This window comes from Lolium perenne, chromosome 3 (genome assembly GCF_019359855.2).
Source record: "Lolium perenne isolate Kyuss_39 chromosome 3, Kyuss_2.0, whole genome shotgun sequence".
NCBI classification, from domain to species: Eukaryota; Viridiplantae; Streptophyta; class Magnoliopsida; order Poales; family Poaceae; genus Lolium; species Lolium perenne.
This window is the reverse complement of record NC_067246.2, coordinates 210,784,453-210,811,777: the sequence shown is the minus strand read 5'-3', so window position 1 is coordinate 210,811,777 and position 27,325 is coordinate 210,784,453. Positions and strand designations below refer to the sequence as shown.

Below are 27,325 nucleotides of genomic sequence, written 5' to 3'. Positions count from 1 at the left end.
AAGACAAGGAGCTCTACTCCTGGTGAAAGTGATGAATTTTGTGATATACTAAGAACGCCTTTGCTAGCACAAGATGTGAATGACTCGAATAGTGGACGCACACAAATATTACTAACTCCGGTCCAGCAGGCTGCTGTACTTGCACAATGTTTACATGTGAGTCGGAGGAGTCGGAGTGATGAAATGTCTGGTACGCTGATATTTTCATTTCTTCTTCTGTACACTACAAGATACATTTGTTCTGTTCTAAATAATAAATATGTAACATATCATCGGTCCCAAAATTTTCTATCTCAGTTCACAAATAGGCTGCTCTACTACTGGGTTACAGAAATGTCCTATTTTGCAATAACGATTTCAAAACTGTTAGATGTTAAAGTATGATATGATTGGAGAAGTTCCACCTGTTGCTATCTTCTCTTTTTTTTTTTTGCGGGGGAAAGAGAATTATATTAACCAGAGATAGGATTACAATCCAAGTTCATGGCATTGGCCACCTCCACAGGGTGTCCATTCAGCCAAAACTCAGTTCTGTGCTTGATCCTACCTAGCTTAGCTAGCTCATGACTAACCTGATTTACATCACGACTAATCTGAGCTACTCTAGTTTCTCTTTCCTTCAAGAGTCAACGAATACTATTTATTCTGAAAGCATAAATCGATTTGTTCGGTGTTCCTTCTTTAATCAGCTCAACAGCTTCGGCACAATCAGTTTCGGCTGTGAAACGCACATTAGACCATAGTAGCGCCAGCTTCAGACCTTCCTCAATTGCTATGAGTTCCGCTTCAGTGGCATCGTTGCACTGCTCTAAAGCGCGACAAGCAGTGAAAATTGCTGCGCCGTCATGGTCACGAAGTACCATGCCAATCCCTGCCCCCTCCCCTTGCTTGAAAGCCCCGTCGGTGTTCAGCTTAGCATGTCCAAGCCCAGGCCTGGACCACCTTTTCAGTACATGGTTCCTGGCCTCCTCATGTTCCTTCTTCTTCACCAGCCCTTGTCCAGGGTCAAGGACCATCTTCCCTTTCTCAACAGCTGCATCAGGGAACTGTTTAATTATCATGAGGGAGTTCAAATAGCTTACCAAGAAGCGACGCGATCCCTCAATAGCTGGGCAGGGCTTGTCATGTGTGATTTCATTGTGAGCATGCCAAATGCGCCAGAGAGTCATCAGCGTGGTGGCTCGTTGGTGTACAGGGATTCCCGTAAGGAGCTGCAGCAGCCATTCCTTCCCCGTTGGTCTCAAGCAGGCATCCGCTGGCATGTCCCAAACTTCCTCCATTGCCTGCCAGAGGTCGCGCGCATGCGGGCAACGAACAAAGGCGTGGAAAGTATCCTCATCTTCATGTCCACAGATCTGGCAAATCCTGGTGGTAGTGATGCCACGCCTTGCCATGTTCACTTGTGTTGCCAGAGCATTACAACAAATTTTCCATGCCAGTAGCTTGACCTTGGGAGGGACAGGGCAGTCCCAAATAATTTTCCAGCTTGGTCTTTCACCATCCGGTCGTCTACTCGTGGCACCATATGGCTGCTCCTTCATGCGACTATCCATGCCCAGGCGGTAAGCGCTTTTGACAGTAAAATTGCCCCTTTTTTCTGGAAACCATGCAATGAAATCAGGTTCACTTCTTCTCTTTTAGCTGTTCCTTTTTTGTGTTTTGCCTTTGTTCTTTTGTCTGGGTCTAGTTGATCCTTCTGTTTTTGTACTATATTTTTATATTGCATATACTAAGCCTAATCTTAGAAAAGCCTATTCTACACCCCAAGTAAAATAATAAAATAGGGTACCAAATGTAGCAATTTCGGAACAATGTGGTAGTAAATAGTGACTTGCGTAGTAAAACATATATTCCAAAATCAATGCATTTTTGTGCCTATTTTACTATAGTTTGAACTTTTTTACTAGGGGGTGTAGGATAAGCTATTGTAAGCCTAGCGTGTATGTATAGGATCTCTAGCTAGTATCTTTCATACCGGCAGAAGTTAAACCCACGTGTTTAACCGGGAGAAGTTACACCCACGTCTGTTTCATTGGATCTAGGTACGTAGTATCTTCCAGTCCAGGGAGTATGTACTATGTAGCTGTAGTATGTATGACATAAGAATATTAGGTAGTATAATTCTTTTTTATAAGTAGTATGTGCTATTTTTTGGCACTCCTTTAATTGACTCGGATTTAGTACAACTTTTGTACTAAATCCGAGTCAATTGAAAGGGATCAGAGGGGCTAAAAAGTATGTACTGAGTTATTCACTTGGGATTTTTCATGTAGTTTGCTTCCTAGAATCTTAGAAATAATATGAGTATATTAGAAGTGTTAAAGTAGTATACATACTACTTCCTTTGTTACTCTGTAATTGAAAACAGAGGTAAGTTGTACTACGTCTGTTCTTTTTAATCGACGCGCGGACATGCATACATCCTCCACTAGCTAGATTTACCCCGCGTCTATTATTTCCGACTGGAGGGAGTATGCATTAGCAAATACAATTGCTAGCACGTATACACATTTGCACTTCAATCTGTTTTTATGTTAATTTGACCTGTTCTCAGTACTATGCCTGTATTTATAGCTCCATATAATCTTTTTTCATCTACTTAAGAATGCTTCACTGATTCTTTTCGGTTCATGCATTTTATTTCTTCATAGGATGGGAGATGGCACCATACATAGAATCAATTGATTCTCAAGATGATTCGTGCTACATGGTATGTTTTAATTGCATCTTAATTAATTTCTGGAAACATGTGCACACAAATAGGTAAAAGATTGTCCCTCAATTTGGGATTGCTCTGTATGCAACTTGGTTTTTATTTCTTACTCCCTCCTTCCAAAAATAGAAGTGCCTTTCACGATGTTCAGTGCATGTCATTGACCAATAACGTATACAAAATATATTGATTGGGAATATAATGAATGATATTTGTTGTATTTGTCTTGCAAAATACTTCAACGTCATTTCTTTATACTAATTTTGTAGGTAAATAAATTGTAGGCAAAGTTGGTTCAGTTTTTAACCTTAATTACTTATTAAGGTCTGCTCTGTCTCATTCAGGTCAGGAGCTTGTGTGATGTTCTGCGTATTAGGTGGGAGTCCATCCGCAGTCGGACAAAACAGCGTGCACTGTTAATGATGGAGAATTTGGTAACTGCAATATCAATTCCTACACTATCCTGAAATTCCTCAATTTTTCAGATATACACCCTCCGTTCTGAGTTATAACATGTTTTGGATATTTCAATGTGGACTAGACACGGATTGAAATGAGTGAATAGACACACTAAGATGCGTCTAGATACATGTGATTCAGAAAAATGCCAGAACTTCCTATAATTCGGAACGGAGGGTGTACTATATAAAGCTTGGTAGGAATGATTTCTCTGTGTTAGTCCAGTGAACATAGCAACTGCTGGATCTTATTCCAAAGAAGTTATGGCAAAGTATTTGTCTATTTGCTAATAAGTTCAATACATATGCTGCTACTAACATGCAAATTTGATGCATTCCTTAGGTTGAAGATATCAGCAAAGAATTTCCAGTGGCTTCAGAAAGAGCCAGATTGGTTTTTGCAGTCCATATGCCGACTCTTCCTGCATTAAGGAAGTATGTATTGACATGCCCAAGCTTCGTACATTTTGCAGCAACACCAGTCATTAAATGAGACTTGTTTTGTTCCTTGTGAACTCAGAGAATATGGTGAACTGTTGATAAGTTGTGGTTTACTTGGAGAAGCTCTAAATGTTTTCAAAGATCTTGAATTGTGGGATAATCTCATCTATTGCTATCGGTATGCATTTCCACGTGCAAAGTAACTCATGTCCTTTCAGCAGACTGCCCTGTAATAACTTAGTCTTCAATATTTGGCAGATTATCGGGCAAAGTTGCTGATGCAGTTAGTCTAATAAATACCCGTCTCTCCATTACACCCAATGACCCAAAATTATGGTAAGCAGATCTTGGAGACTATATTGAATATGTTTGGTAGGATATTTTTCATTTTTAATAAGAGTTGCACATTTCACATCTCTTCCAGAGTTTGCTATGTTTATTTCAGATTTTGCAAGGTTTACTTTTTTTTGGACTTTCCACCACAAAAAGAACAAAAAACATATTATTACTAGGAGACCATGGCACGGGTGTCTCTGTTTATGCACTTCCTAGATATTTTTGTCTTACCATGCACCAGTAATCCCAGAAGTGGGAAGTGTATACTACAGTCATCCTATGGCCCTGTGTTTTACTTGATGGCCGCTCTTTACTTCATTCCATAGTCATGTTGCTCCACTTCCTGTCATTTTTGCCATGCATTTAACCGCGTCTTCCTCACAACATTGGGGCATACGTTGCTTTTCCCATCGTCTCTAACAACGGATTGCAGTAAGCAACCTAGATGGACAATGAAAGGGTCACATGTCGCAACATCTGTTCCTTTCACTCTACAATGGCGGTTAAGGTGGGCGGTTAGCAGCGCCTCACCTTGGTATGGATGATGAAGGGGTTGTCATGTGGGTGGCAACCAGTTAGCAGTGCCTCACCCTAGTATGGATTTTGAACGGGTGATATATGGCAACGCCAACGTCCGTCCATGCATTTGACAACAGTTGTTAAGGTGGCTGGTTTTGTAGGCAGCTCCACATCATACAATGCCCCCAGCTCCGCTCTATGACGATTGACAAGTGCTCCTCTGGCGCTGCTCCTGCTCCAAAATAATCAATTATCGCCCCCGTTGATGCGTCGGCATGTCCATTCATCAAGCAAGAGTAGTGCATGCTTGGGTTTTTGGATGTGTGACCCATCTCACCGCCTTTTAAGTATTTTCCTTCACTGATTCGATCCCTTCAGGGTGCTGCCACCATGTCGTAGACACAAGGATTACCAGTCAGATCTGGGCTCTCTTTCCTTTCACTCTCTCTGTTTTCTCTGCCTTGTCCTTGAGAGTCCCTAGTGGGAGACCGGGCCAATCTTGAGCCTTCCCTGGTGGCGTTGCTGGTCGAATATGGCAGAGGAGAGGGGCAGGAAGCCCCCTGTACAGAGTAATATTAGGTTTCCCCCTGTGTTCTATTTTCTTCGGCTTGTTGCTGGTGTGTTGGAGCAGAGTGCTGGATCTCCAGGGCCAGATCTGGTGCGCCCCGGTGGTTCTTCTTCCTCCCGTGGAGCTCCATAGGTTGGAGCCAGAGGTGGGGAAGACGAACCTTGCCGACATCTCCATCAGTAAGGCCCGTAGGTTCGGTGCCGCTCTAGTTCTTCTCTGCATGTCATGTCAGTGAGATCCTTTAATCCATGTCAGCGAGGTGCCCACGGTGGTAGGGATTTTGCTCAATCTTGGAGACGGGCTGGATGGTGGCCCAAGCTTGGCTGCCGACTCTGAAGGCCAACATGTGGCCCTGATCGGCGCCGGCGACTTCGTTTGGTATTAGCTCAACCTCCGGTTGGAGGCCCTTTGCGGGATTCCCGGTGGCGTCCATCGTTCTCTGCTTCCCAAGTGGTATAGTCCCCTGTGATGGAGAGGGCGACCGACTGCCAGATGCATCGGTGGAGAAGGATCGGATCTCATTTTCAGTTTGCAGTTTAGGGTCCTTGGTGCTTATTGTGACCGCCAGATGCATCGGTGGAGAAGGACTGGACCTCATTTTCAGTTTGCAGTTTAGGGTCCTTGGTGCTTATTGTGATGACTTGGATGTTATTTAATTTTCTTTCAGGGTCCTCTTTGTAACTTATATCCACAGTTTGTGATAATGCAGCATCTAGACCCTACCGGCCCATTCCCTTGTTAAAAAAAGTCAGATCTGGGGTACGAACTCATTGACTAGCCGTGACTGGTCTTGACTAGTCCACATGGGTTAGAAGGAAAATTAGCTCCAATTAGTTACCTAATTGAGCCCCCCTCCACCACCAAGCAACAACAGATCAAGAGCAATGAAAGGAGAGGAGAAGCAGTACAGCAGCAGCTAGGGAATTAGAGCCGGTGGAGGAGCCTGGGCATTGCTGCAGCCAACGGAAGACAGATCAGCAGCCGGCAGGAACAAGTGGTGGCGCCATGGGCTTGCGTCTGCTGCCAAGGGAGAGGCAGCTTGATTTGTTTCTGAGGAGAGTAGTGGGTTGGGTGCTAGGTTTCCAACCCAAAGGGCAAAGCTGATATAGTCAAAATTCTGACTGGCGGTTTTTCTTTGTGGTCCCTCGACTCAAAATTGATTCCTAAGGGTATGGAAAATACTAGGAGAGGCAGAGGGCACCCAAAGTTCACATGGGAGGAGGCGGTAAAAAGGGACTTGGGATTTGAATGTACATAGAGATTTGGCTCTTGATAGGACTGATTGGAAATCAGCAATCCATGTGCCTGAACCTTTGTTTCACTCCTCTCTCTCTCTCTCTCTGTTCTCATATCTAGCCTGCCCGAACTTGCTTGGACAAAAGGCTTTGATGTTGTGATTGTCGGTTGCTTGCCTCAGGATGCTCGACTGGTCGCTTGACTTGGCCAATGATTCGAGTCGACCTCCAAGTTGCGACTAGTTGAGCGACTCATAATCGTAGCATAAATGCCATTGTGCAGTTGTCATTCCCCACTTATTTTCCTGTGACATTGCTGGCATTACAGGAAGAATTTCTCATCATGGAAAATTATATATACGAAACCCAACAGTAGCAACAGATTAGTGCTCTGGTGGTACTATTGTTTCCTAGTGGACCCATGCATGCTAGAATACGTATAGGCTCTCTCTCTCATACTTCTATTTCTTTGAGATGATTTTGCTCAGGCTTGTGCTATTTTGTATTTCTATTGGCACCAAATAGGTAATTTCTGTGTGTTGTTGATTAGCTTTATTTTTATTTAGGTGTTCACTTGGTGATGCTACAAATAACGATGATCATTATAAGAAAGCATTGGAAGTCTCAAATAAAAAATCCGCTCGAGCTCTGGTATCCATCTCTTTTGTTTTGCTCACCAGCCTCTTTTTGTGTTACTAGTGCATAATTTAATGGGAAGTGGTCTTACATTCTCTTATCTTTTGATGTAGCGTTCTCTGGCTCGTAGTGCGTACAACAAGAATGACTTCTATACATCCAAAATTCTTTGGTAATAGCAACATGCATGTTTGAAGTTGTTACTTGCTTGAAAATCACTTACCTTAGAACTTTGTGCAGGGAATCTGCATTGGCATTGAATTCATTGTATCCAGATGGCTGGTTTGCCTATGGTACAACTGCATGGAAGGTAACTTTTTTGAAACCATTTTATTTTGCATTGGAATTTTTTTGAGACGGGACTACAGCAGGATATGCATATGTTTTTTTACTAAGGAATATGGATGGTTTCCTCACTACCTATTTATGAATATATTCTGCCAGGTGATGTGGATATGTGGGACTACAACAGGATATGCATATGTTTTTTACTAAGGGATATGGATGTTTGCTTACTAGCTATATATGAATATATTCTGCCGGGCGATGTGGATATGTGATTATTCATTAAGTCACCTCACAAACGTGTTCTAGTATCCGAGATTTGTCTGTTGGGAGTAAAGAGTAGTACCATGCAATTTCTTACTTTGAGTTAGGTCCCCCCCCCCCCCCCCCCCCGCACGCGCCCACAGTGTGATCCAAATTATTTTCTTAGTCCCTGGCACATATTCTATTCTAGTATTTCTACCCTTGTGCAATCATTTTTCTTCAACTGGGATATGCATCATGAGATAATTTTATTTTGTACATTTCTTGCTACGATTAATGAAAGAGCACTTTCAAACATATTTTATGATCTTCCTGCAGAAAAAAGTCAAACAGGATCTTTTTTGTTAAACAATCAGTAAAAAAATAGGGAAATGCTGGTTAGGCAAGCGAGATTATCATAATCTGCCAAAATGCTAAACAGAGGTTTCTTGTACGGCTAGTCAACTCAGTGCCTCAGTCAACTGTCTGTCTGCCCACTGTGGATTTCTTTTGCATGCCACCGTGTCATTGTTTCTTTTCACGTGTAGCTTCAACATATTTGGTTGCTCATATCATAACATATGATCACTGTTTATATTAATTTTTGAATTTTTTTTGATCATGCAGGCTAAAGATCTTGAGAAGGCTTTGGATGCTTTTAGTCGTGCTGTGCAGATAGATCCTGAAAATGGAGAAGCATGGAACAATATAGCCTGCCTGTATGCTTACCCTACTATATATTTTCCTTCATTACTATGCTGTAGCTGTGATGGCTTCAGGTGTCCTGTTTCCATATCCATTCACCTCGTAGTTGCCATTTGCTACCATCCCTTTGCACTGTTGATATTTCTTTATTTCAATTGAACACTTAAGTTCACCACGTATGTTGTATCTTGGTCTAGGAATATCCAGCTTTCATAAAGAATGCACTGAGCGGCTTGTGTATATAGATAGTTTATTTGGAAATTATAGTGTACCAAACATGCAAGTCAAAGCTGCTACTACCTCCGTCCCGGTTTATAGCTCCTGCGCATATCCTGAAATCGTAAATTTGACCAACGTAATACAAGGTATATACTACAAAACATATGTCATTAGAAACTTCAGATGTTCTACTTTCTAATGATATAATTTTTGTGTTGTATAATTTATATTACGTTGGTCAAAGTGATGATCTAGGGATGCGCGCAGGCCCTATAAACCTGGACAGAGGGAGCTGTAATGCTCAGGTGGGGTTACATGTTCTGGAGGAGGAAGAACCGTTTTGTCTGCTTGTTGGCTGAAGAATTTTTCGTGATATTTCGATTATTATGAAAGCAAATACAATTTTGGTGTTTGTGAAGTAAATTTATTGGAAATTCTTTCTTCCTGTCGTACACTTGGTACATGGCTAGATGGTTTATGTGTGTGTGCTGCAAAGGCTGCAGTCCTTGTATTTCGTAGTGGTACATATAGAATAAAAGGTCGGTACATAGGTAAGTCAGTTTGGACCTGACAGCCCACTAGTGGTAACCAAGATGACAAAATAAAGTTTCCTACGACTACCATATTCTCAGTTCCTAAGGCTTACATGTTGATTAGTGCTACTAGTGACAACACATAAACCTACTAGATTGAATCCTAAGTTTATCACTAGATTTTCTCTTACCATTTATCTAATATATAGTCATTTTTCCAGGCACATGATTAGAGGGAAGAGCAAAGCGTCAGTCCAGTCATTCAGGGAAGCTGTTAAGTTCAAGTGTGTAACACCTCCTATTCCATAAGTTTATTAAGTAAATTGTTTCTTATTAAAATTAAATCATTTATAGGAGGAATAGTTGGGAAGTTTGGGAAAATTACAGTACGGTTGCTTTGGAGACGGGCAATATTCAACTGGTAAGAAATATATTGATGTCAGACTTCTAGATTTCTCAGTTGAAGCTACAGTTTTACTTTCCAGCTGATCACACACATCATCATGATCCCATTCATGTGATCTGATCTTGACGTTATACTTGTTAATTATCTTTGGTTTTGTTGAATGGAATTGAGCACATGAGAACCCTTCTGTTAGTATAATATGAGCACATGAGAACCCTTCTGTTAGTAATAGTATATCTAAATTGTTTTTGGTGCGAATGATATATCTGTATTACGTCGGCTAAGAAGACAGAAAATGCCACCTATTTATTCTCAGGCCTATTTGCCAGCTATAACGTGTTGTAGAATGACATAAAATAATGCATAGTATCCTGTGCAGACGCTTGAAGCTACCAAAATGGTATTAAATTTGTCCTTCAACAAGCGCTTCAATGTTGATTTATTGGACAAGGTGATGACCATCCTCGAAGAACAAGTTACACATCTGAGTGATACTCAAGAAGCTAATTCCATAGGCAACACATCAGATGAATCAGACACCAGGCAGTCGAGCCAATTATTAGACATGATTGGTGATATCCTTAAGCAGGTTCATAAGCTATTAGTTGGCTTTCATCTTTATTCCCGCATTGATCTGCAGTTTATCTGATTGGTTGTGTTTCTAGATTGTAGAAACTGGGTCTAGCATTCCAGAGATATGGGGATTATATGCTAGATGCCATAAGAGGAAGGGCAACCTCAAGAAATGTTCAACAGCTTTGCTCAATCAAGTTCAATATCTCCAGGTTCATAAACTTAGTCCACACTGAATGATTCAACTCTTTTATTCTTTCATTTTGGTTGCTATATGTCTTAATGTTTTAATTATGGTACATAGTACTTCTTTCCAGTAATCTGCTTAGCCAACTGGAGATTGGGCACACATTGGGCAAAGTGCATGCTTGAACATAAATATATTGAACAATACATGTTCAACAAATAGAGCCGAGCATGTTCAAATTGGTGTAACATGAAACCTATTAGCGCAGACATTTTTTCGATAAAGGGAATATATTAATATCAAGAAGATACCAATTACACCCAGCCTCTGCAACAACGCACCACCCTAATGGCACTACGGATGCACACAGCCAAAAACAAGAAAAGAAAACTAAGAAACAAAAGTCCCGCTACAGTATCTCGGGCCTAACAACAACAATACATCCACCGCCAAGACAACACCTGAATTACAGACTCTCCAAAAACGACGCCTCCAAGAAGGGAACAGTGCTCAAACACCGTCGTCGCTCGATCAAAGATCTTAGGTTTTCACCCTGAAGATAGTCCCCGCTCTCAAAACAATGCCTCCACCAAGGACATTGCCAGGCACAACCAATTAAGGCCAGACCTTGGGTTTTCACCCTGAAAGGTAGGACTCTGCACTTCACCTGTGTTGTCGCCCCCACTTTCATACCGCTACTGTGAAGCCCGGAACACCAAGCAAGTCCCTCAACAACGCAGAGACTTGAACCTCCCTTAGCTAGTCCTCCCCTCCGGCCTTCATGAAATTCTCTTCTTCCGACTTTCATCATGGATCCATAGTCACTTGATGTCAACAAAGAAAAAGAGCTTCGCGCCGCTCCCTCCAGAACCAATCGGTCGGAATAAAAACATGGGTGCGCATGACCGAATACCTCCGATCCAACAAACTCCAGGCAAAAGCACTGTTACATTCATCGGCGGAGCCTTCCGGAACTCAACACTCCGGCCAGATCACGAGTCCAGGCCTCCGGTAGGTCCTCCTCTTCACGCAAGAGAGGCCCTAGGACCGCCGCCTTTATTCAGGTCGGACCCCCACGTCGGCGACCATCCTGGGCTGGCCACTCCAACCCTCCACCGGCGACACCATCGCCGGCTTCCAAGCTCCTCCATCTCGCCGCCGGAACGAGTAGGTTAGCGATAGTTGCTTGACGATGCCTTCAACAAGATAACGGCGTAGACGCCGCCATCGCCCGCCATGACCGGAGTTGGCTCGGTTTTCACCGGCTACTATGCCTGCCCGTCTCGCTGCCGGCGCTGAAAGTGGGATCAAAAATCCAACACAGCCAGCCTGGCCGACTGCCTTCGGTGGATGAAGTCAGCCACCACCACCATGCCCGGGCCGAAGACCCGGACGTCCTCAAGCCGCGAAGAAGACCCAGCGAAGCCTCCTTGTGCCATTGACGATACGCAGCCGCGATGGATCGCGATCCGAACCTCGGGCCCAGATCCGACCACACCGCAGCCAACATCCGCCGCCGGCCGCCGGAGATCCGCCGGCCACCGCCATCCCGCTGCGTTCAGTCGACGGAGGAGGAGGGTGTAGGCCGCCGCCCCCACACGCTCCCGCAGGCCGCGCTGCGCTCTGCCGACGGAGGACCGAGCCGCCACCGCCGCCTCACCACAGGGGCTTTGCCCCGCGGCGTCCTCGGCGACGGCGGCAGAGGAGGGGGGCCTGTAGGGGAGGGGAGGAGGGCGGTGTGGAGGGGAACTCCCCGGGGACGGCGGGCGGCGCCGCCGCCTCGGGGGAGAGAGGGTTAGGGTTGGTTGAGTAAACTCTGATCCACATGGGAATGTGCCATATATTGAATAAGAAATGAGCATGCACATGACACTGTATAGTGTCAAAAGGTGTCTGATTTTCTTTTCATAGTTTTCCCTTCAAATTGTCAAAAGAATCACGAGTTGCACGAGTTGCGTGTGCGGAAGACCTAGCCCGCTCTGATACCATGTTAGGAATAAACAACTTGTATTCCATGGGTCCAAAGGCCACAATATATAGTACAAGTACAAGTGTGAAATATGCAGGGAACCCCCTAGCTACTAGGTACATTATACAAATATCTCTCTAACATTTGTAAAACCCTAATAATTTATCCTTAAGCATAGTAGGTAAAAAGGCCACCCACAACAGTTGCACCATGTGTGGCCTCCCCCAAACCCCCTCTTCTCTCACCTTTGTAGTTGCATATATGTGATTTATTCACTTAAGGTTAAACACACATTTGTACTGGCCAAATATTGAATTGCCCCCTTACCCCACTATCTTCTTAAGTAGCACCAACTTTGATGGATGCATAGTTACTACTTCGTTTGAAAATCTTATGAATGCTGTGTAAGTGCTGACTTTTATTTTCTTGTTGAATCCAAGTAATTCCTATTTCATGGTTACTTTCTACTTGCAACAGACTTTATATTGTATTTGTGTTCCATTACTCTTTTTTTTTCAGGAATTTGTTCTATTACTCCTTACCATTTCACATCATCTTTGTGACTGTTATCCTCACAGGGTTCAGAATTATGTCATGACCATAAGAAGTTCAAGAAGTTCGCTCAAGCTTCTTTGCAGCTTTGCAAGTTCTACATGGAAATTTCATCCACGACAGGAAGCAAGCGAGAATTATTGTTAGCTGAGATGCATCTTAAAAGCTCCTTGAAACAGGTGCCTGACTTTTCGTTGCGCCGCCACTATATATAGTTCATGAGGAAATATCGTAAAACCTCATCCTTTCTGGCACATTTGCCACTAAACCACCACTTACAGATTTTTTTTTCTTAGGGCCACCATTATAGCCAGGGGGCTGTGTCTTAAAGCCCAAATATTACCCCTTAGGGATCTTAACAGCTCCTTGAAACAGGTGCCTGACTTTTGGTTGTGCTGAGGAAATACCACAAAATCTCAACCTTTCTGGCACATTTACCACTAAACAACCACTTTCAGAAAAAAATTCACAGGACCGGCATTATAGCCAGGGGCTGTGTCTTAAAGCCCAAATCTTACCCCTTAGGGCACTTAACAGCCTAGGCCCACATGTGCGGACAAGGCAAAGAACCGTCTTGTAATGCAGCTATGTAGCAGATGGACAAGGCACAAGTTGAGGCTGACCAGCCAGTGTAGAGCCTGCTCACCCGTGTCTGTCGTCTACCCTCTATTATTTTTCCTGCCAAGAAAGCTTTTGCGTTGCTGCCATCCACCTCATCCATCCTAGCACGCCATAATGGAGCGGTGAAAAATGGATAATGTTCAGTGAGGCAACCAAGCAACTCAAGCAGCTCGATACGTTCTAAGTTGGGGATGAAGGCGATCATCAAGAGTAACCTTTTAACGGCACTTGCTCTCAAATAGGTCCTGTGAAGCGTGAACACCAGTAAGCGTTGAAGTGTGGTTCAAAGAAATGACAACAATGACGATACCGATGGATCATGCTGCTGGCACACCTGGTTTGACAGTTTGCATGTATAACCGAAAGTTTAGCAGCCGTATATCTTTTCCACACCACACATTTGTTGAATTTTAGGGATTTAGGGTTTGATCGATGTTGGGGATTTGGTTTGTAAGTGGCAGAGGTTAAAGTTGAAATGGGCTGAACTGAGTTCCACAAATGAAGTGAGTGACGCACTTGTGTGGCTTATACTGCTAGGTCAGGCTCAACCAGCGATTCGTCGATTTACTTACTGGTGGTGACGCACTTGTCTAACTCCTCAGCACTGAAATATGGGAGCAAGCGGGCAGTAATGCTGTTAAAGAGCCTGAAAGAGTGAGATCTGGGCTTTCAGACATAGGCTGCCCATAGATTGGTGGTAAAAATCGATATGGATACCTGTGTTTTGCAATATTTACTATTATTTTTCTTGAATGATCGCAAGGATGTAGAGTTTAGCCATCTTTAACTACAAAATTTCATTCGCTGACCCACTTCTGAGGAGTTTTCATTGATAATAAAATATTGAGTAACCAAAGCAGTTCTCCTTTTTAATTCCCCCAAACAACTCACTGTGAGATCTTATCTTATGTAGGCAATGGACTTCGAAGGTACAGAGGAATATAAAGAACTTGATGAGTGCCTTGTTCAATTGAAGGACCTGATTGGTGCTGCCTATACTTCTTGAGGTAGATTTGAGTTTTGTTATCTTAGGTTTGAGTTCTTATCTCTTTGTTTTATTTTTCTTCTATTTTTTTGTTTGAGGCTGTTAATATTCTTGGTATCATGTCCTGAGACTTGTGGGGCTGTGGGCACTGGTCTTAGAACATGGGATGTGTGTTTGCCAACAATTTGTCATATGTGCAAACACATTGTTTGGCAAAATCTGCAAGTAACGTGGTAGAATACGAGTAAAAGTATTCGAGGGGTGTCAATTAGGTCCTAGCTCTATGAAAGTGCATCTCTAAGTCCTAAAAGTGGATAAGTGGTTCATCACAGGTTGACCTGTCTACCTGGCACGTTGACCGATGCCACATAGGCAATATTTCTGGAGAAGTCCCTACATAGTTCTCTCTTCTAATCTTATATCCCGCTATTCATTCTCTTCTAAATTATGCGGTCTACTACATTTATTTCCGCACGGGGTGAGCACCGTACGAGAGGGGGCGTGCGGCTCTTTGCTCGCCATGGGGTCGGTGTCCCTGATGCTGGCATGGCCGTGTCCTAATTCTCTCTCCCTGGAATTTTCTCTGACCCATTTATGTGTGATGTCTTACACGAACGCATACCTCGTTTGGGAATTTCTTCTAGCACCTATCAAGCACTACACAACCAAAGAAATGGTAGATAATAGAGAGAGGTATATTGTTAGATTGACAGCCAGGACAGGCAATTAATGGGAACCTGGGATGGAGGTGTTGCAGATTGGAAGTTGTGGAGGCATGCGCCAGCGTCGCTGCTGCTCAGACGACGAATCGAAGACAAAAAATAGATGCAGCGACCAGTTCCCCATGTCGATGCCCTCCTCTGAATTTTAGGATTTTTTCTTCAATTAGCTCCGGTACAATTCCTTGCAGTTGATCGCTCTAATCTCCTCTCTGATCTAAACCCCTTATCACAGATTTTGATCTAAGATCACAGCAGTACCCGTCCTAACTTGGCCGATGTGGCAGTGGTGCCGTGGCGGCACGCCTAAATCTTGGGGAGGCGGAGGCCTGGGGAGAGGAGACATGAAATGGAGTGGGGCTACAGGCACCTCTAGGGGGTGGGGAATGGAGCTGCAGGCGAGGTGGACGCACTCGTCTCTGGCGAGCTTGGACAAGGAGCACATGTGTGGAGGGTCAGGGACTATAAGATTAGAGGAGAAAATTCTTTAGTGATTTCTTTGAATTTTTTTCCCTAGGTGGAAAGTAGACTGGTCATACCTAGGTAGGACCTGCGATGAGCCACTTTGAGGACCTAGATATGCATTTTCATAGAACTAGGATCTAGTTGACACCCCTCGAATACTTTTAGGACCTCTGATGTATTTTACTCATAGAATGCCAATTAGGTGTGGCTACTGCCAGCTGTGCATGTATATGTATCCACTACTCTGCAAGTTCACATTGGAAGATGTGTCATTGTTTCGCCTGTAAATACAGATATGGATGATCCAATTTTGATGCAGTTTCTCTTTCTTGGTAGATCCGACTTGTGATTCAATCAAGGGTACTTGGTCACACAAGCCTGATTGGTGAAAACTTGGTTCCGTTGATGAGCATCTTCATATGTCAGCTGATGGTTTAAGTGGATTTCGGGAGCCATCAACCCAGCATTTCTCCAGGAAAGCAAGAAATGTTAAACTGTGGCTCAGAAAAAAAAAATCAGATGGTTCAAACTCTTTTGTTACACTGTGTTTGGATGTAAAGAATTGGCTTTAGAATCGCGGAATCTGGAATTGGGGTCAGTTTCCACAGTTTGGAATGGCCTGAGAATTTGAGTCCAGAAACGCGACGAGATTCTGAGGTACCGCCTCGCTATGTGCAAACCGCCCACGAGTCTTTCCAAGGGTTGGAGCTCGAAATCGCCTGGAATCTGTCTGCCCGCCCTGCCCGCGCATACCCTTTCATCCCGAGAGACAGAGAGGACCGAGCGACTTCCCCTGCTTCCTCCCGAAGCGCCCGACACCCACCGGTGGCGGTGCCAGGTTCGCCCCCTCCTCTTTTCCCTTTGACTCGCCTCCCTCTCCTGGCCCTATCCCCTGGCCGCCCTTTGGTGCGGTTCAATCTACAAAGAAATATTTCGAGATGTCATGTCTTGCTCTAAAGAAGCTAGAAATATTTTCGGTACTTCAAAACTATTTTGTGTCATGCGTATTCTAGTTTCCGCTTTATTCTAATTAGTATTTTAATGTTTCATTAAGTGCGGAAAACAATATTTATAGATCATAATATAAATATATATATGTATATATGTATCCTATTTTTGTACATGTACACAAATTTACATTGTTCAAGCTCAAAGAATCATCAAATTCCACATGTTGTAAAACCAAACAGCATTTGGAATTGGGCAACACCTTTGATTATAACATCAAATTCCAAGCACACCCAAACGGTAGAATTCAAATTAAAGCCAATTCATTTCCATCTTGGAATTGGAATCTTCAATCCAATTCAATTCCAAGCTCAATTCTCTGCAGCAAAACACAGTGTTACAATATTTTTCCCAATTCTGCTACCTTCTACGAATTAGGCAAAGTTACCACCAGAATGTAGAATTAGCTGGATATGGAGCCTTTTGGTGGTGGTGACTGAATTTCCTTGTTTTTCTCCCTTGCCATCATGCCACTCTTAGAAATATGGTTGTCATCACCAGAATGTAGAATTAGCTGGATATGGAGCCTTTTGGTGGTGGTGACTGAATTTCCTTGTTTTTCTCCCTTGCCATTATGCCACTCTTAGAAATATAGTTGCCATGCTAGGTAACTGATGTAGTTGTCATGGAAAACATGGGTTCTGAATAACATTTCTGAATAACATTTCTCGAAGAGAGTGTTAAATCTTTTTCATTCGGCTTGTTCCACCGATGGCGGGTGAGATCGTTATTGTTGTTGGTCCCCAGATTCAATGAAAGGCATGATAAGCGGCTGCGCTTGGTGATGCGTACAAAAAAATCTTCAACTCAGCGCATTGCAACCTCAGGTGCAAAAGCCTATCAGATCGCTGAGAGAGCCGCCAGGATACTATAGGCGAGTACATTCGATGAGGCCCTTGAGGATTGCAATTGTGGTTGCGCGTCGGAGATCTTGTCCGATCCGTCATCAGGCTCCTCTTACTTTTACTTTTCGATAAAAGGCGATTCATTACTTAAAAAAATTAAGCATTACACCCAGCCTCTGCAGAACTAAGATGCACACAGCCGTTCAAAGTACAAAAAGTATTTATAAAGAAAGACAAAGAGAGCCAGCCAGACTAAGTTTCATTGCCTTCAATCCGCCTATTATGCAGCTACCCATGTTGGGAAATAAACTCCTTATCTGTATTCTCCAACCGTGTAGATACCTCCGTAAAGAGGTCTCAGTTCTCCAATCGTTGAAGTGGCGACCATGAACGGAGCAAAGTCGTACATCGGTAGATGACCTGCACAAGAGAAGAATTTTTATCATTAAAAATCTTGTTATTTCTACATAGCCAAAGCGACCATACCACAACAATCGCGCTCATTCTGATAAGCGTTTTATACCTAGGATCCACCTCATTTAGCCAATTGCCAAAAATATTTGCAATACTACGAGGTGGGTATAAGGTAGAACGTATCTGAATGAGTGGCCACGTAGATCTAGCAAACCGACAGTTGAAAAAAAGATATTTTATTATCTCATTTTCATGACAAAAAATACATTTCTTACATTCCTGCCAGTTGCGTTGTTTTTAGTAAGAATCACACCCCGACGAAGATACCACGCAAAGATTTTTGTTTTTGTTTTCAGGGGTATCTTCATTTTCCAGATGGGTTTATTGTTGACAATCGGTTGACTGAGAATCGTAAGAGCCTTATATATGGAGTTAACCGAGAAAATATTGTTCTTGGTGAGGCACCATCGAAATTCATCAGTCCCATGAACTAGTTGTATTGAAGCTAACCTCTGTAACAATTCAGGCTCCTCTTACTGTCCTCACTCACTCGCTTTAGAGCTTCTTCTTGAGCTATGTATTTGTATGTTGCCAAGTCTTGTTCTGGCTACCCCCTCTGTGGGAGTTCCTCACCTTGTAAATGTGCTTTAATATAATATATATCGTTTGGCTGTTAAAAAAAAAATTTCTAATCCTGGCCCGAAATAGAGAAATGTTATCTGTGCCAGCATGAGTTTCCACTGAATACGAAATGCTGGAAAATAGTAATACACCAGCAGGATACGTTTGAACAGTTGCCTCCACAAGATGAACAATGAAATGAAAGTAAAGGCCCAGTCCTCCTCTTTAAAAGCAGTTAGTGTGGATAATATTTGTCTGTTCAACATATCTGGTACTAACATATCTGGTACTCCCTCCGATTTCTTTTAATTGATTCGGATTTAGTACAATTTTCTACAACTAAATTTGAGTCAATTAAAAAGGACCGGAGGGAGTACTAAGAGCATCTCCAGTCACGTCCCCCAAACCGTCCCCCAAACCGCGCTGGATCGAGCGTTTGGGGGACGTGTTTTGTTCGTGCCGCGTTTGGGGGACGTCGCTCCCCAGCCGCGTCCCCCAAACGCCGCCCCCAATCAGAAATTCAAATAGATGCATTCAAAAGAGATCGTTCCCGCCGATTCGTCGCAATCAGAGTAGCGGCGATCAAAGTATTGGGCGTGCGATCATATTACAGACCGGTGGTGCATGCAAATTAGAAGAAGGGGTTGCGCGACGGCGTCGTATCCTGAGTCGACGCAGGCCCGTCGAGCACGATGACCTCGTCGCGATCTGCCTGTTGCTGTGCATGGTGCGTCTGCTCCGTCGCCGACGCAGAGGCCGACGCAGGTGTAGCAGTAGAAGACGCGTCAGCCTGCTCTTGCTGCGCTGCCGCTGCCGCCGATGCCGCTGCCAGGGCCGCCGCGTCCGCCGCCACCATTTTGGCTTCGATGTCGTCGAGGATCTGGCCTTTGAAGAAGTTGTGTGCCGCTCGCGTCCGGGGAGACATTCCCTCGGTCGACGTTCTCAGCAGGGACATGTCGTCCCTGCGTTTCTTGAGCTCCAGCTTCTCCTCTTGCCTCTTGAGCAGCTCGGCCCACCTTTGGTCGGCCTTCTTGTCACGGGAGATAAAGGTCGAGGAGACGTCGGCGAGGCATTTCGTGATCGACGCCTGCGTCTTCTCAGACGACGCAGCGTCGGCCAAGGCGGCCTTGGCAGCCTTGTTGCCAGTAGGACGCCCTGTCGAAGTTGCCAGCGGCGTGTCCAGATCAATGGCGTCCTTCCCCTTGGACAGCGACAAGCGCGTCAACCGCCATTTCTCATTCATTTTGAGCTTGCCATAGTAATGCATGAGCACGAAAGACTTGTGACCTTCCGAGTTCTTCGCGTACAAATCCATGGCCCTATCAAACTAACCAAAGGAAGCAGAGTCATTTCATCGAACACAATGTAGGCGCTACGGATTATGGAAGAAAGAGTCGTACCAGTTGGGCGACGTCGGCGCCGCTGTCGCCTCTGGTCTCTAAGTCCTGATGGTACCCATGGAAGGAGTTCACCGACGCCTGGATGATGGCCCATCGCGTCGACATTGCCTTCTGGCTCCTCTTCATTGGCACTTTCTGGTAGTCGATGTTGATCAGCTTGCGCTCATCGAACTCGGCCTTGATCCTCGCCCAATACTTCCCGCTTTTTTGGTTGGCGCCGATGATGGAGTCATGGCTCACCGTCGCCCACGACTCGCACAGACAAAGATCTTCCAGAGGCGTCCACTTCGGGCCTCGTGTGCCCGACGCCTTCTTCTTCTTCTTCTTCGTCCTCACGCCGTCCGCGTCTACCTCCACGAGATCATCGTCACCGGCACCCTCGTCGTCCTCTTCCTCGCCGCCCTCTTCGTCCTCATCGTCGTCCCCCTCGTCGTCCTCCACCCTGTCCTCTTCCTTGTCGTCCTCCTCCTCAACCCCGTCGTCCTCCTCAGCACCGGCGCCGTCGTATTCGAGCGGACCCCTGCGGCCGGTGAAAGGGTCGCCGTCCGGACCGGGTCCTGGCTCGCGCTGCTCGTACGCCGGGGAGTAGAGGTTGTTGGGGTTGAAGCCGCCGTGCGGCAGCGCATCCTGGTAGTGCGGCGACAAGTTAGGCGTCACGCACCCGGGAGTGGCGGAGGGGCCGTCGTTGTAGAAGGCGGCTTGCGACGGAGAGATCACTCCCGGAACGTACACCGGCATGGACGTACTCCATGGGCTCGTGTTGGTGGCGGCGATACACCCGGCCATTATGTGCTGGTGCTGGCGCGCCGCCTGAGCCTTCTTCTCCAGCTCCGCCGCCCTCCGTCCTTTCCGCTCCGCCGTCGATAGCTTCCGGCGCAGGCAATCTTGCTGCCATTGATCGTCGGTCCATCCTTCAGGCTTCTTCTTCGCAGTCGGCGCCTTCCGCGGCTTCGCGAACGGCGCTGTCGCCCCTTTCGTCCCATTGCCCGGCGGCTTCTTGGCCGCTTTCTTCGCCATCTTTTTGGGGGCTGTCGGCGGCGCCATGTGGAGAGGGTAGCGGCGGCGGGTGGATGGCGGGTGGACGGCGGGAGGGAGAAAGAAATCGGCGGGATAGGAGAAATGAATCGGCGGCGGGATATGTTTTGGGAGGCCTGTGCGCGGCGGTATAGGCGCGATTTGGCGGGAGCGGCGGGATTTGGCGGGAGTGTGAGACGAATTTTCCCTGTGCCGCTGACGGGTCGGCCCCGCCACTCCCCGCCTCGCTTTTCGTTGTGTCCGGCGTCCCCGGTGCGTCCCCTGTGGGACGGGGACGGGCTCGGGGCGCCGGACACCGTATCGGGCCGCGCCGGACAAAATTGGGCTTTGGGGGACGCGGCTGGAACGCATTTTTTGTCCGGCGCGCCCCAAATCCCTTTGGGGGACGCTTTGGGGGACGCGACAGGAGATGCTCTAAGCAAGTAGTTGCAAAATATATGTGTGCATCGCTGGTTGTTAAAACCGCTTTCTCACATGTACGTTGTTGTTTTGGTGGTTTATGGAATGTACTTTTTTGAAATGACTCGTGAGTCGTGAGCACGATAGACTAGACTAGACTTGACACCTGCAATTAATTGCTTAGAATTTGTAGTTGCTCATCAAGTAGGATGCGGTTTAAGGTGTTGTTTCGGTGGTTTATGAAATGTATATCAAATGACTCGTGAGCACGACAGACTAGAGTTGACCCCTGCAATTTCTTAGAATTTGTAGTTGCTCATCACATGGGGTGGGGTTTAGTACGCGCCGCGCCACGAACGCTGCATATACGCGGTTCAACCGGTTAATCAACTCCACAACACCTAATGCTGCTTTCGCCAACCCCTGTTAGGTCTGCATGTAAAATAAGAAAAAGAATTGACCATCAATTTCGTCAATAAATATATAAGATATATGCCACAAAATATATATCATTGGAACATATTTTGTCGATGGACTACTTTTTAAAACTACGTGCAAACCTTACAAACTAGAGGGGGTATAAACTTTGACGGTCTCCAAAAATAAGGCCATAAATAGGTAAGCTCTAATTGACGAGAAGCTACCCAGCAACTTCCAGTTGTTGGGGTCTATAAACAAAGGTTTGGCTGCGATCCAGATTCTCGATAGCAAGATAAAGAAGACGACCGAGAGCGAAGTCAAAAACAATCCCAGCAACACTACGTCAACAGCGTTGTCTCTTTCTTTGCCTCGCCGGCCTACATTATCTGAATTGCAAACGAGGTAGCGCGCTGGTGTAGATCGACATAAGAGATGGAGATGCAGGCGTCGTCAGTTGCTGCCGGTACCAGCACTCCGGCGTGCGCGTTCGCCACGATACGGTCGCATGGCGTCAGGGTTGCGAGGTCCCACGCGTACGACTGGCTGGTTCTGCTCCTCCTCGTCGCCGTCGAAGTCCTCCTCAACGTCATCGAGCCGTTCCACCGGTTCGTCGGCGCCAGCATGATGACTGACCTCAGCTACCCCATGAAGAGCAACACCGTCCCGGTCTGGGCCGTGCCGGTGTGTGCGCCTCTTCCCTGTACCCTGTCGTTTTGGAGGTCTTCCTCGGTTGAGTTTTAACTTTAAGATCTTTTCCTTCCCTCCCAATCGCATGAACAGGTCATTGCAGTCATTGGACCTATGATCATCTTCACCCTCGTCTACATCCGGAGAAGAAACGTGTATGATCTGCACCATGCTATACTGGGTACTTTGTTATTCTCCGAGTTAATAATAAAAATGCAATGTGCTCGCAAGAAAGGAGACAAAAAAAGGCTCCTTGATTATATATTTATATCCTGCCACTGCAATAGTTTCTGGTGGCATCGCTCTAAGCCTCTAAGTAACGTATATTACTATGATCGTAACAAGCAGGCATTCTGTTCTCTGTGTTGATCACCGGCGTCCTGACCGACGCCATCAAAGACGCCGTCGGTCGTCCACGCCCAAACTTCTTCTGGCGCTGCTTCCCTGACGGAATCGCTGTAACAAACCTCAATCAAATTCCTCTGAATTTTACAGCTTAATTACCAAGTCTAGCTGAACTTCAGATGCCGCTTTGCTTGCACCCATATATCCTTAGTTGTGTTCACTTGATGTCCAGGTGTACGACAACGTCACCTCAGGAGTATTATGCCACGGGGACGCAGGCGTGATCAAAGAAGGCCACAAGAGCTTCCCAAGTGGCCACAGTTCGTGTGAGACTCGATTCAGTTTGCACTTCACTAGATTCAGTTGCACTGTTACTGTCACAAACTGCTGGCAGGCAGCAACAGTGTATGTTTTCCATACGTGTGCTCGCTCGTTATTGCATAGCTGGCTAACAAGCTTTCTGCTGCGCCGTGTCAGGGTCCTTCGCCGGGCTGGGGTTCCTGTCGTGGTACCTGGCAGGGAAGATCACCGCCTTCGATCGGCGGGGGCATATCGCCAAGCTGTGCGTAGTCATCTTGCCTCTGCTGCTTGCGGCGCTGGTCGCGACATCACGGGTAGATGACTACTGGCACCATTGGCAGGATGTGTTCACCGGAGGCATCCTTGGTATATTGCTTCACGAAGCTGCTTCCTTTTCTTTTAATTATTGTTCTGATCTGTTGGTTGGTGCTGATGAGGTTTTTCATGTCTATGCAGGAATGGTGGTCGCCTCCATTTGCTACCTGCAGTTCTTTCCAGCCCCTTCTAACGAAAATGGTATGCTTCTCTTGGAGGTGGCGTTTTGGCTCACAAGTGCATATGCACATGCACCTATTATAAAAAATAATTTAAAAATGTTACTAATTCTGAAATAAAATTTCAGGTGTACATGTTGACATCCTATGTTCGTACACAAATTTTCGTGAGAAAAAAACATTTTTTGTGGCATGTATAAAAAAGACAAAAAAATTGTCTTGTACATAGTCGTGTTAGAGCATCAAAATTTATATTTTTTACACGAGACACATAAAATATTCCTTTTTCTCAAAAACTTGTGTGCGAACATAGAATGTCTAGACATACATACGCAAATTTATTTTAGATTTTTTTGATACTTTAAAATGTATTTTCACACAAAAAATTCATATGCACCCGTGAGCCGAATTAGATTTCCCTGCTTCTCTTCTCCTTTCTTTCTTTCTTTCTTTCTTTTTTTTCTTTCTTTCTTTCAAGTTAGTGCAGACTTGAATTTACATGGATCCATGACAAGTGTTGTACACTTGTAATGAGCGATACCAGATCGGAGATCTCCAATGAAAATAAAATTGGACTCTCAGGTCTTGCTGCTAGTATACACCGTGACTGAATGTAACGCTGCAAACAGCCGACTATCCTAATTACAACACCATTTGCAATTTTGGCAACGTTCTTCCCTTCCTTTTCTGCCAAACAAGCTAATGCATGTATACTGCCCTCGAATCGGTGAATAACGCACTATCCACGCGATGGCTCGGCTGCAGGGTGTTGGCCTCACGCCCACTTCAAGTATGTCACCGAGATGGAAGATGCGAGCCGGACGCAGCACGCTACCGAAATGAATAACACCAACTCAACGACAATGGTCGTTGTGGAAGATCAGACGAGAGCAAATGGGAACCGAACGTTGGACGCAATGGAGTCCGGCAGGTAGGGCAGGGCAATGACCCCCATCCATGCATTGTCGATCAATCCGTTGGCACCTAAGCCTTCTTGGAGATGCCGCTTTCAAGTTCCAATGTGTAATTTGGCGATTAACCACACGTCATAGCGCTTGTATTGCTCATGTATAAATAGGAGATTACAAACGTTATCTTAAGGTACAATTCACATACAAGTATGGACAAAGGACTCTATACAAGGAATTACACATAACCTAATCTATATACAATATGCTTTGGTTATAGGTCTAACACAATGTATTGTTAAAAATGTCGATAAATCTCTGTATTTATATACAGACTGCTTCAAATGTGTATAATTTGTTTTCGAGTAGGGGATCAAGTTATCTGATGTGCGTCGAAATAAGGTCAACCCAAAATCTGTAGTCCCACGAATGTAGCGAAGAACACGCTTGACAAGGAACAAGTGATTGGCACGAGGATCATGCATGCGCAAACAAATCTGCTAAACTACATATCATATATCCGGAAGGGTGAAAGTTAAATATTGCAAAGCGGCAACTATACTGCGATACTCCGAAGGATCATCAACAGGTTCACTTGATTTGGCGGATAGTTTTGAAGTGGCATCAACACGAGTCGATGTCGATTTGCATTGTAATATACCAGTGCGCTCAAGAAGCTCCAGGGCATATTTTTCCTGAGAGAGAACCAAACCATACTACGTAGGCTTGACAGCCACACCAAGAAAATAATGCAGATCTCCCAAGTCAGTCATGCTGAACTCCAAACCAAGAGAGGTAATAAAACTCTGCAAAAAATTGTAGAAGATGTTACCAAAATAATGTCATCCACATACAAGAGAAGATATGCCATATCAGAACCACGATGATGGACAAACAATGAACTGTCTAACTTGGATCCGAGAAATCCCATGGTGGTGATGTGTGAAGCAAACCACTGAAACCACGCTCGGGGTGCTTGTTTGAGACCGTAAAAGGATTTGTTGAGATGGCTCCCTCGATCAGGATGAAGAGGATCAATAAATCTAGATGGTTGGCGAGCATATAGTGTTTCTGTAAGAGTGTTGTGTAAAAAGGCATTCTTCACATCGAGCTAATGAATAGACCAAGCACGGGCAATGGCAAAGGAGAGAACTGTACGTATGGTAGCTAGTTTGACCACAGGGCTAAAGGTTTCACCCAAATCCACACATTCACATTGAGTGAAGCCTCGCAGAAGCCAGCGTGCCTTATACCCGTCCAGAGAACTATCAGACTTCAATTTATGTCAAAAAGCCCACTTCCCTTAACAATGTTGGCACTACAAGGTGGATCAACAAGATCCCACGTGTTGTTTGAAAGCAGCGCACTGTACTCATCAACCATGGCAACATGCCAATTAGGATCCTTGAGAGCTCCACGATAGGTCTTGGGCAAAGGAGACAAACCGTCAATGTGAAGGTAAAAAATTTCCTTAGGGCGGGATATACCAGACTTGGCACGAGTCTGCATGGTGTGGGACGGAGCAGCAACTTGACAATAATCTGCAATACCTCGTCGTGGCGGAGGATCACAGGAGCGGTAGCCTCTACGGTGGCAGACTTTGGAGGCGCGACATCCTACCGCGAGGCCACGACAGCCTGCATGGTAACTGTGGCAGCCTGTCGTGAGGCCACAAAGCAGCTGGGACAGTGGAGGCTGGCGGCCCACGGGAGCCTAAGGTGATTGGTGGAGAGCCTGGCGTCGAGTCCAGCAGCGACGCCTATAGAGAGCCGGGCGGCGAGGCCAGTGGTGACGCCGGCGGTGAAGGCACTGATGAGCCCGGTGGCGAGACCAAGGGCAATAGGGGTCCCGTAGCAGCCATCAACACATGCAATGGTTGATCAGCATCCTGCAAAAAATCATATGAAGACAATGGTTGCGAGAACGTGAAAGGGGCGAATGGGAAAGTATACTCATCAAGGACAACGTGTCGAGAGATGATGATGTTTTGAGAAGTGCGGTCAAAGCACCGATACCCTTTATGGTTAGGAGGATACCCAGGGCATGGAACGAGGCGCAAGCTTGTGCGCAACCGTGGAAGAGGTGTTAGGGTAGCACAAACGACCGAAAACTCAAAGATCGACATAAGTTGGGTCACAACCATAGAGAAGCTGATAAGGGGTCTCATTGGCTATGGTTGTAGATGAAAGTCGATTAAGGACAAGGGCAGTGGTGTTCAAGGCTTCAACCCAATAACGAGGAGGCATGCTAGCTTGAAAAAGGAGACTACGAACCATGTTGTTTAGAGTGCGAAGAATACGTTCAGCCTTGCCATTTTGTTACGAAGTATATGGATTGGAGAAGCGAAGAGCGACGCCAATTTTTTTATAGCAAAAGTGGTTAGGTTGAAGTTATCGAACTCACGGCCATTGTCACATTGAATAGCTTGCATACGAAGATTAAATTAAGTTTGAGCAAAAGCATGGAACGAAGAGAGATGTTGAAAAGTTTCTGACTTAGCTAGACGAGGATAAACCCAAACAAATTGTGTATAATCATCAAGGATCACAAGATAATATTTGAAACTAGAAAGACTCTCAATCGGTGAGGTCCATTAGTCACAATGAACTAATTGAAACGGACAAGACATTACACTTGAAGAGGAACTAAAAGGAAGACGGACATGATGTCCTAGTTGACAAGCTTGACAAGGACTTCATTTATTCTTAATTCTACTCCGATGAATAATTGAAGGACGAGCTAAAGCTTCCAGGATGTGGCGACGGGGATGTCCAAGGCGACTGTGTCAAAGATTGGGATCGATGACGACACAGGATTGATAATGACTCGCTAGAGGAGTGCAATGGAGAGGTTAGTGGAGTCCCGAGCTATTGGATCTAAATATTTCGGTCCTGGTCTGGTGGTCCTTTATAGAGAAACCAAAAGGATCAAATTTAATGGAGATTAAGTTGTCAATGCTAAGGATTTGAACAGAAACAAGATTTTTTACAAGGTGCGGAGGTGTAATGGTAGCCTATACATGGAAGAAGGGATGGTAACGTGGTCGGTAGCAGTGATGGGCATGGTGGCGCCATTACCGAT

At 45.3% G+C, this 27,325-nt stretch overlaps 1 protein-coding gene across 1 annotated transcript; it reads left to right on the top strand.

Moving 5' to 3' along the window:
- Positions 1–21,592: 21,592 nt before the first annotated feature.
- LOC139829679 (lipid phosphate phosphatase 2-like) lies at positions 21,593–24,491 on the top strand. Its single transcript, XM_051369353.2, has 7 exons — positions 21,593–22,191; positions 22,291–22,378; positions 22,546–22,655; positions 22,775–22,868; positions 23,020–23,208; positions 23,299–23,358; positions 24,102–24,491. Exons 1-7 carry the CDS (start codon positions 21,943–21,945, stop codon positions 24,269–24,271), a joined length of 960 nt encoding a protein of 319 aa, XP_051225313.1. The 5' UTR covers positions 21,593–21,942; the 3' UTR covers positions 24,272–24,491.
- The last annotated feature ends 2,834 nt before the right edge of the window (positions 24,492–27,325 follow it).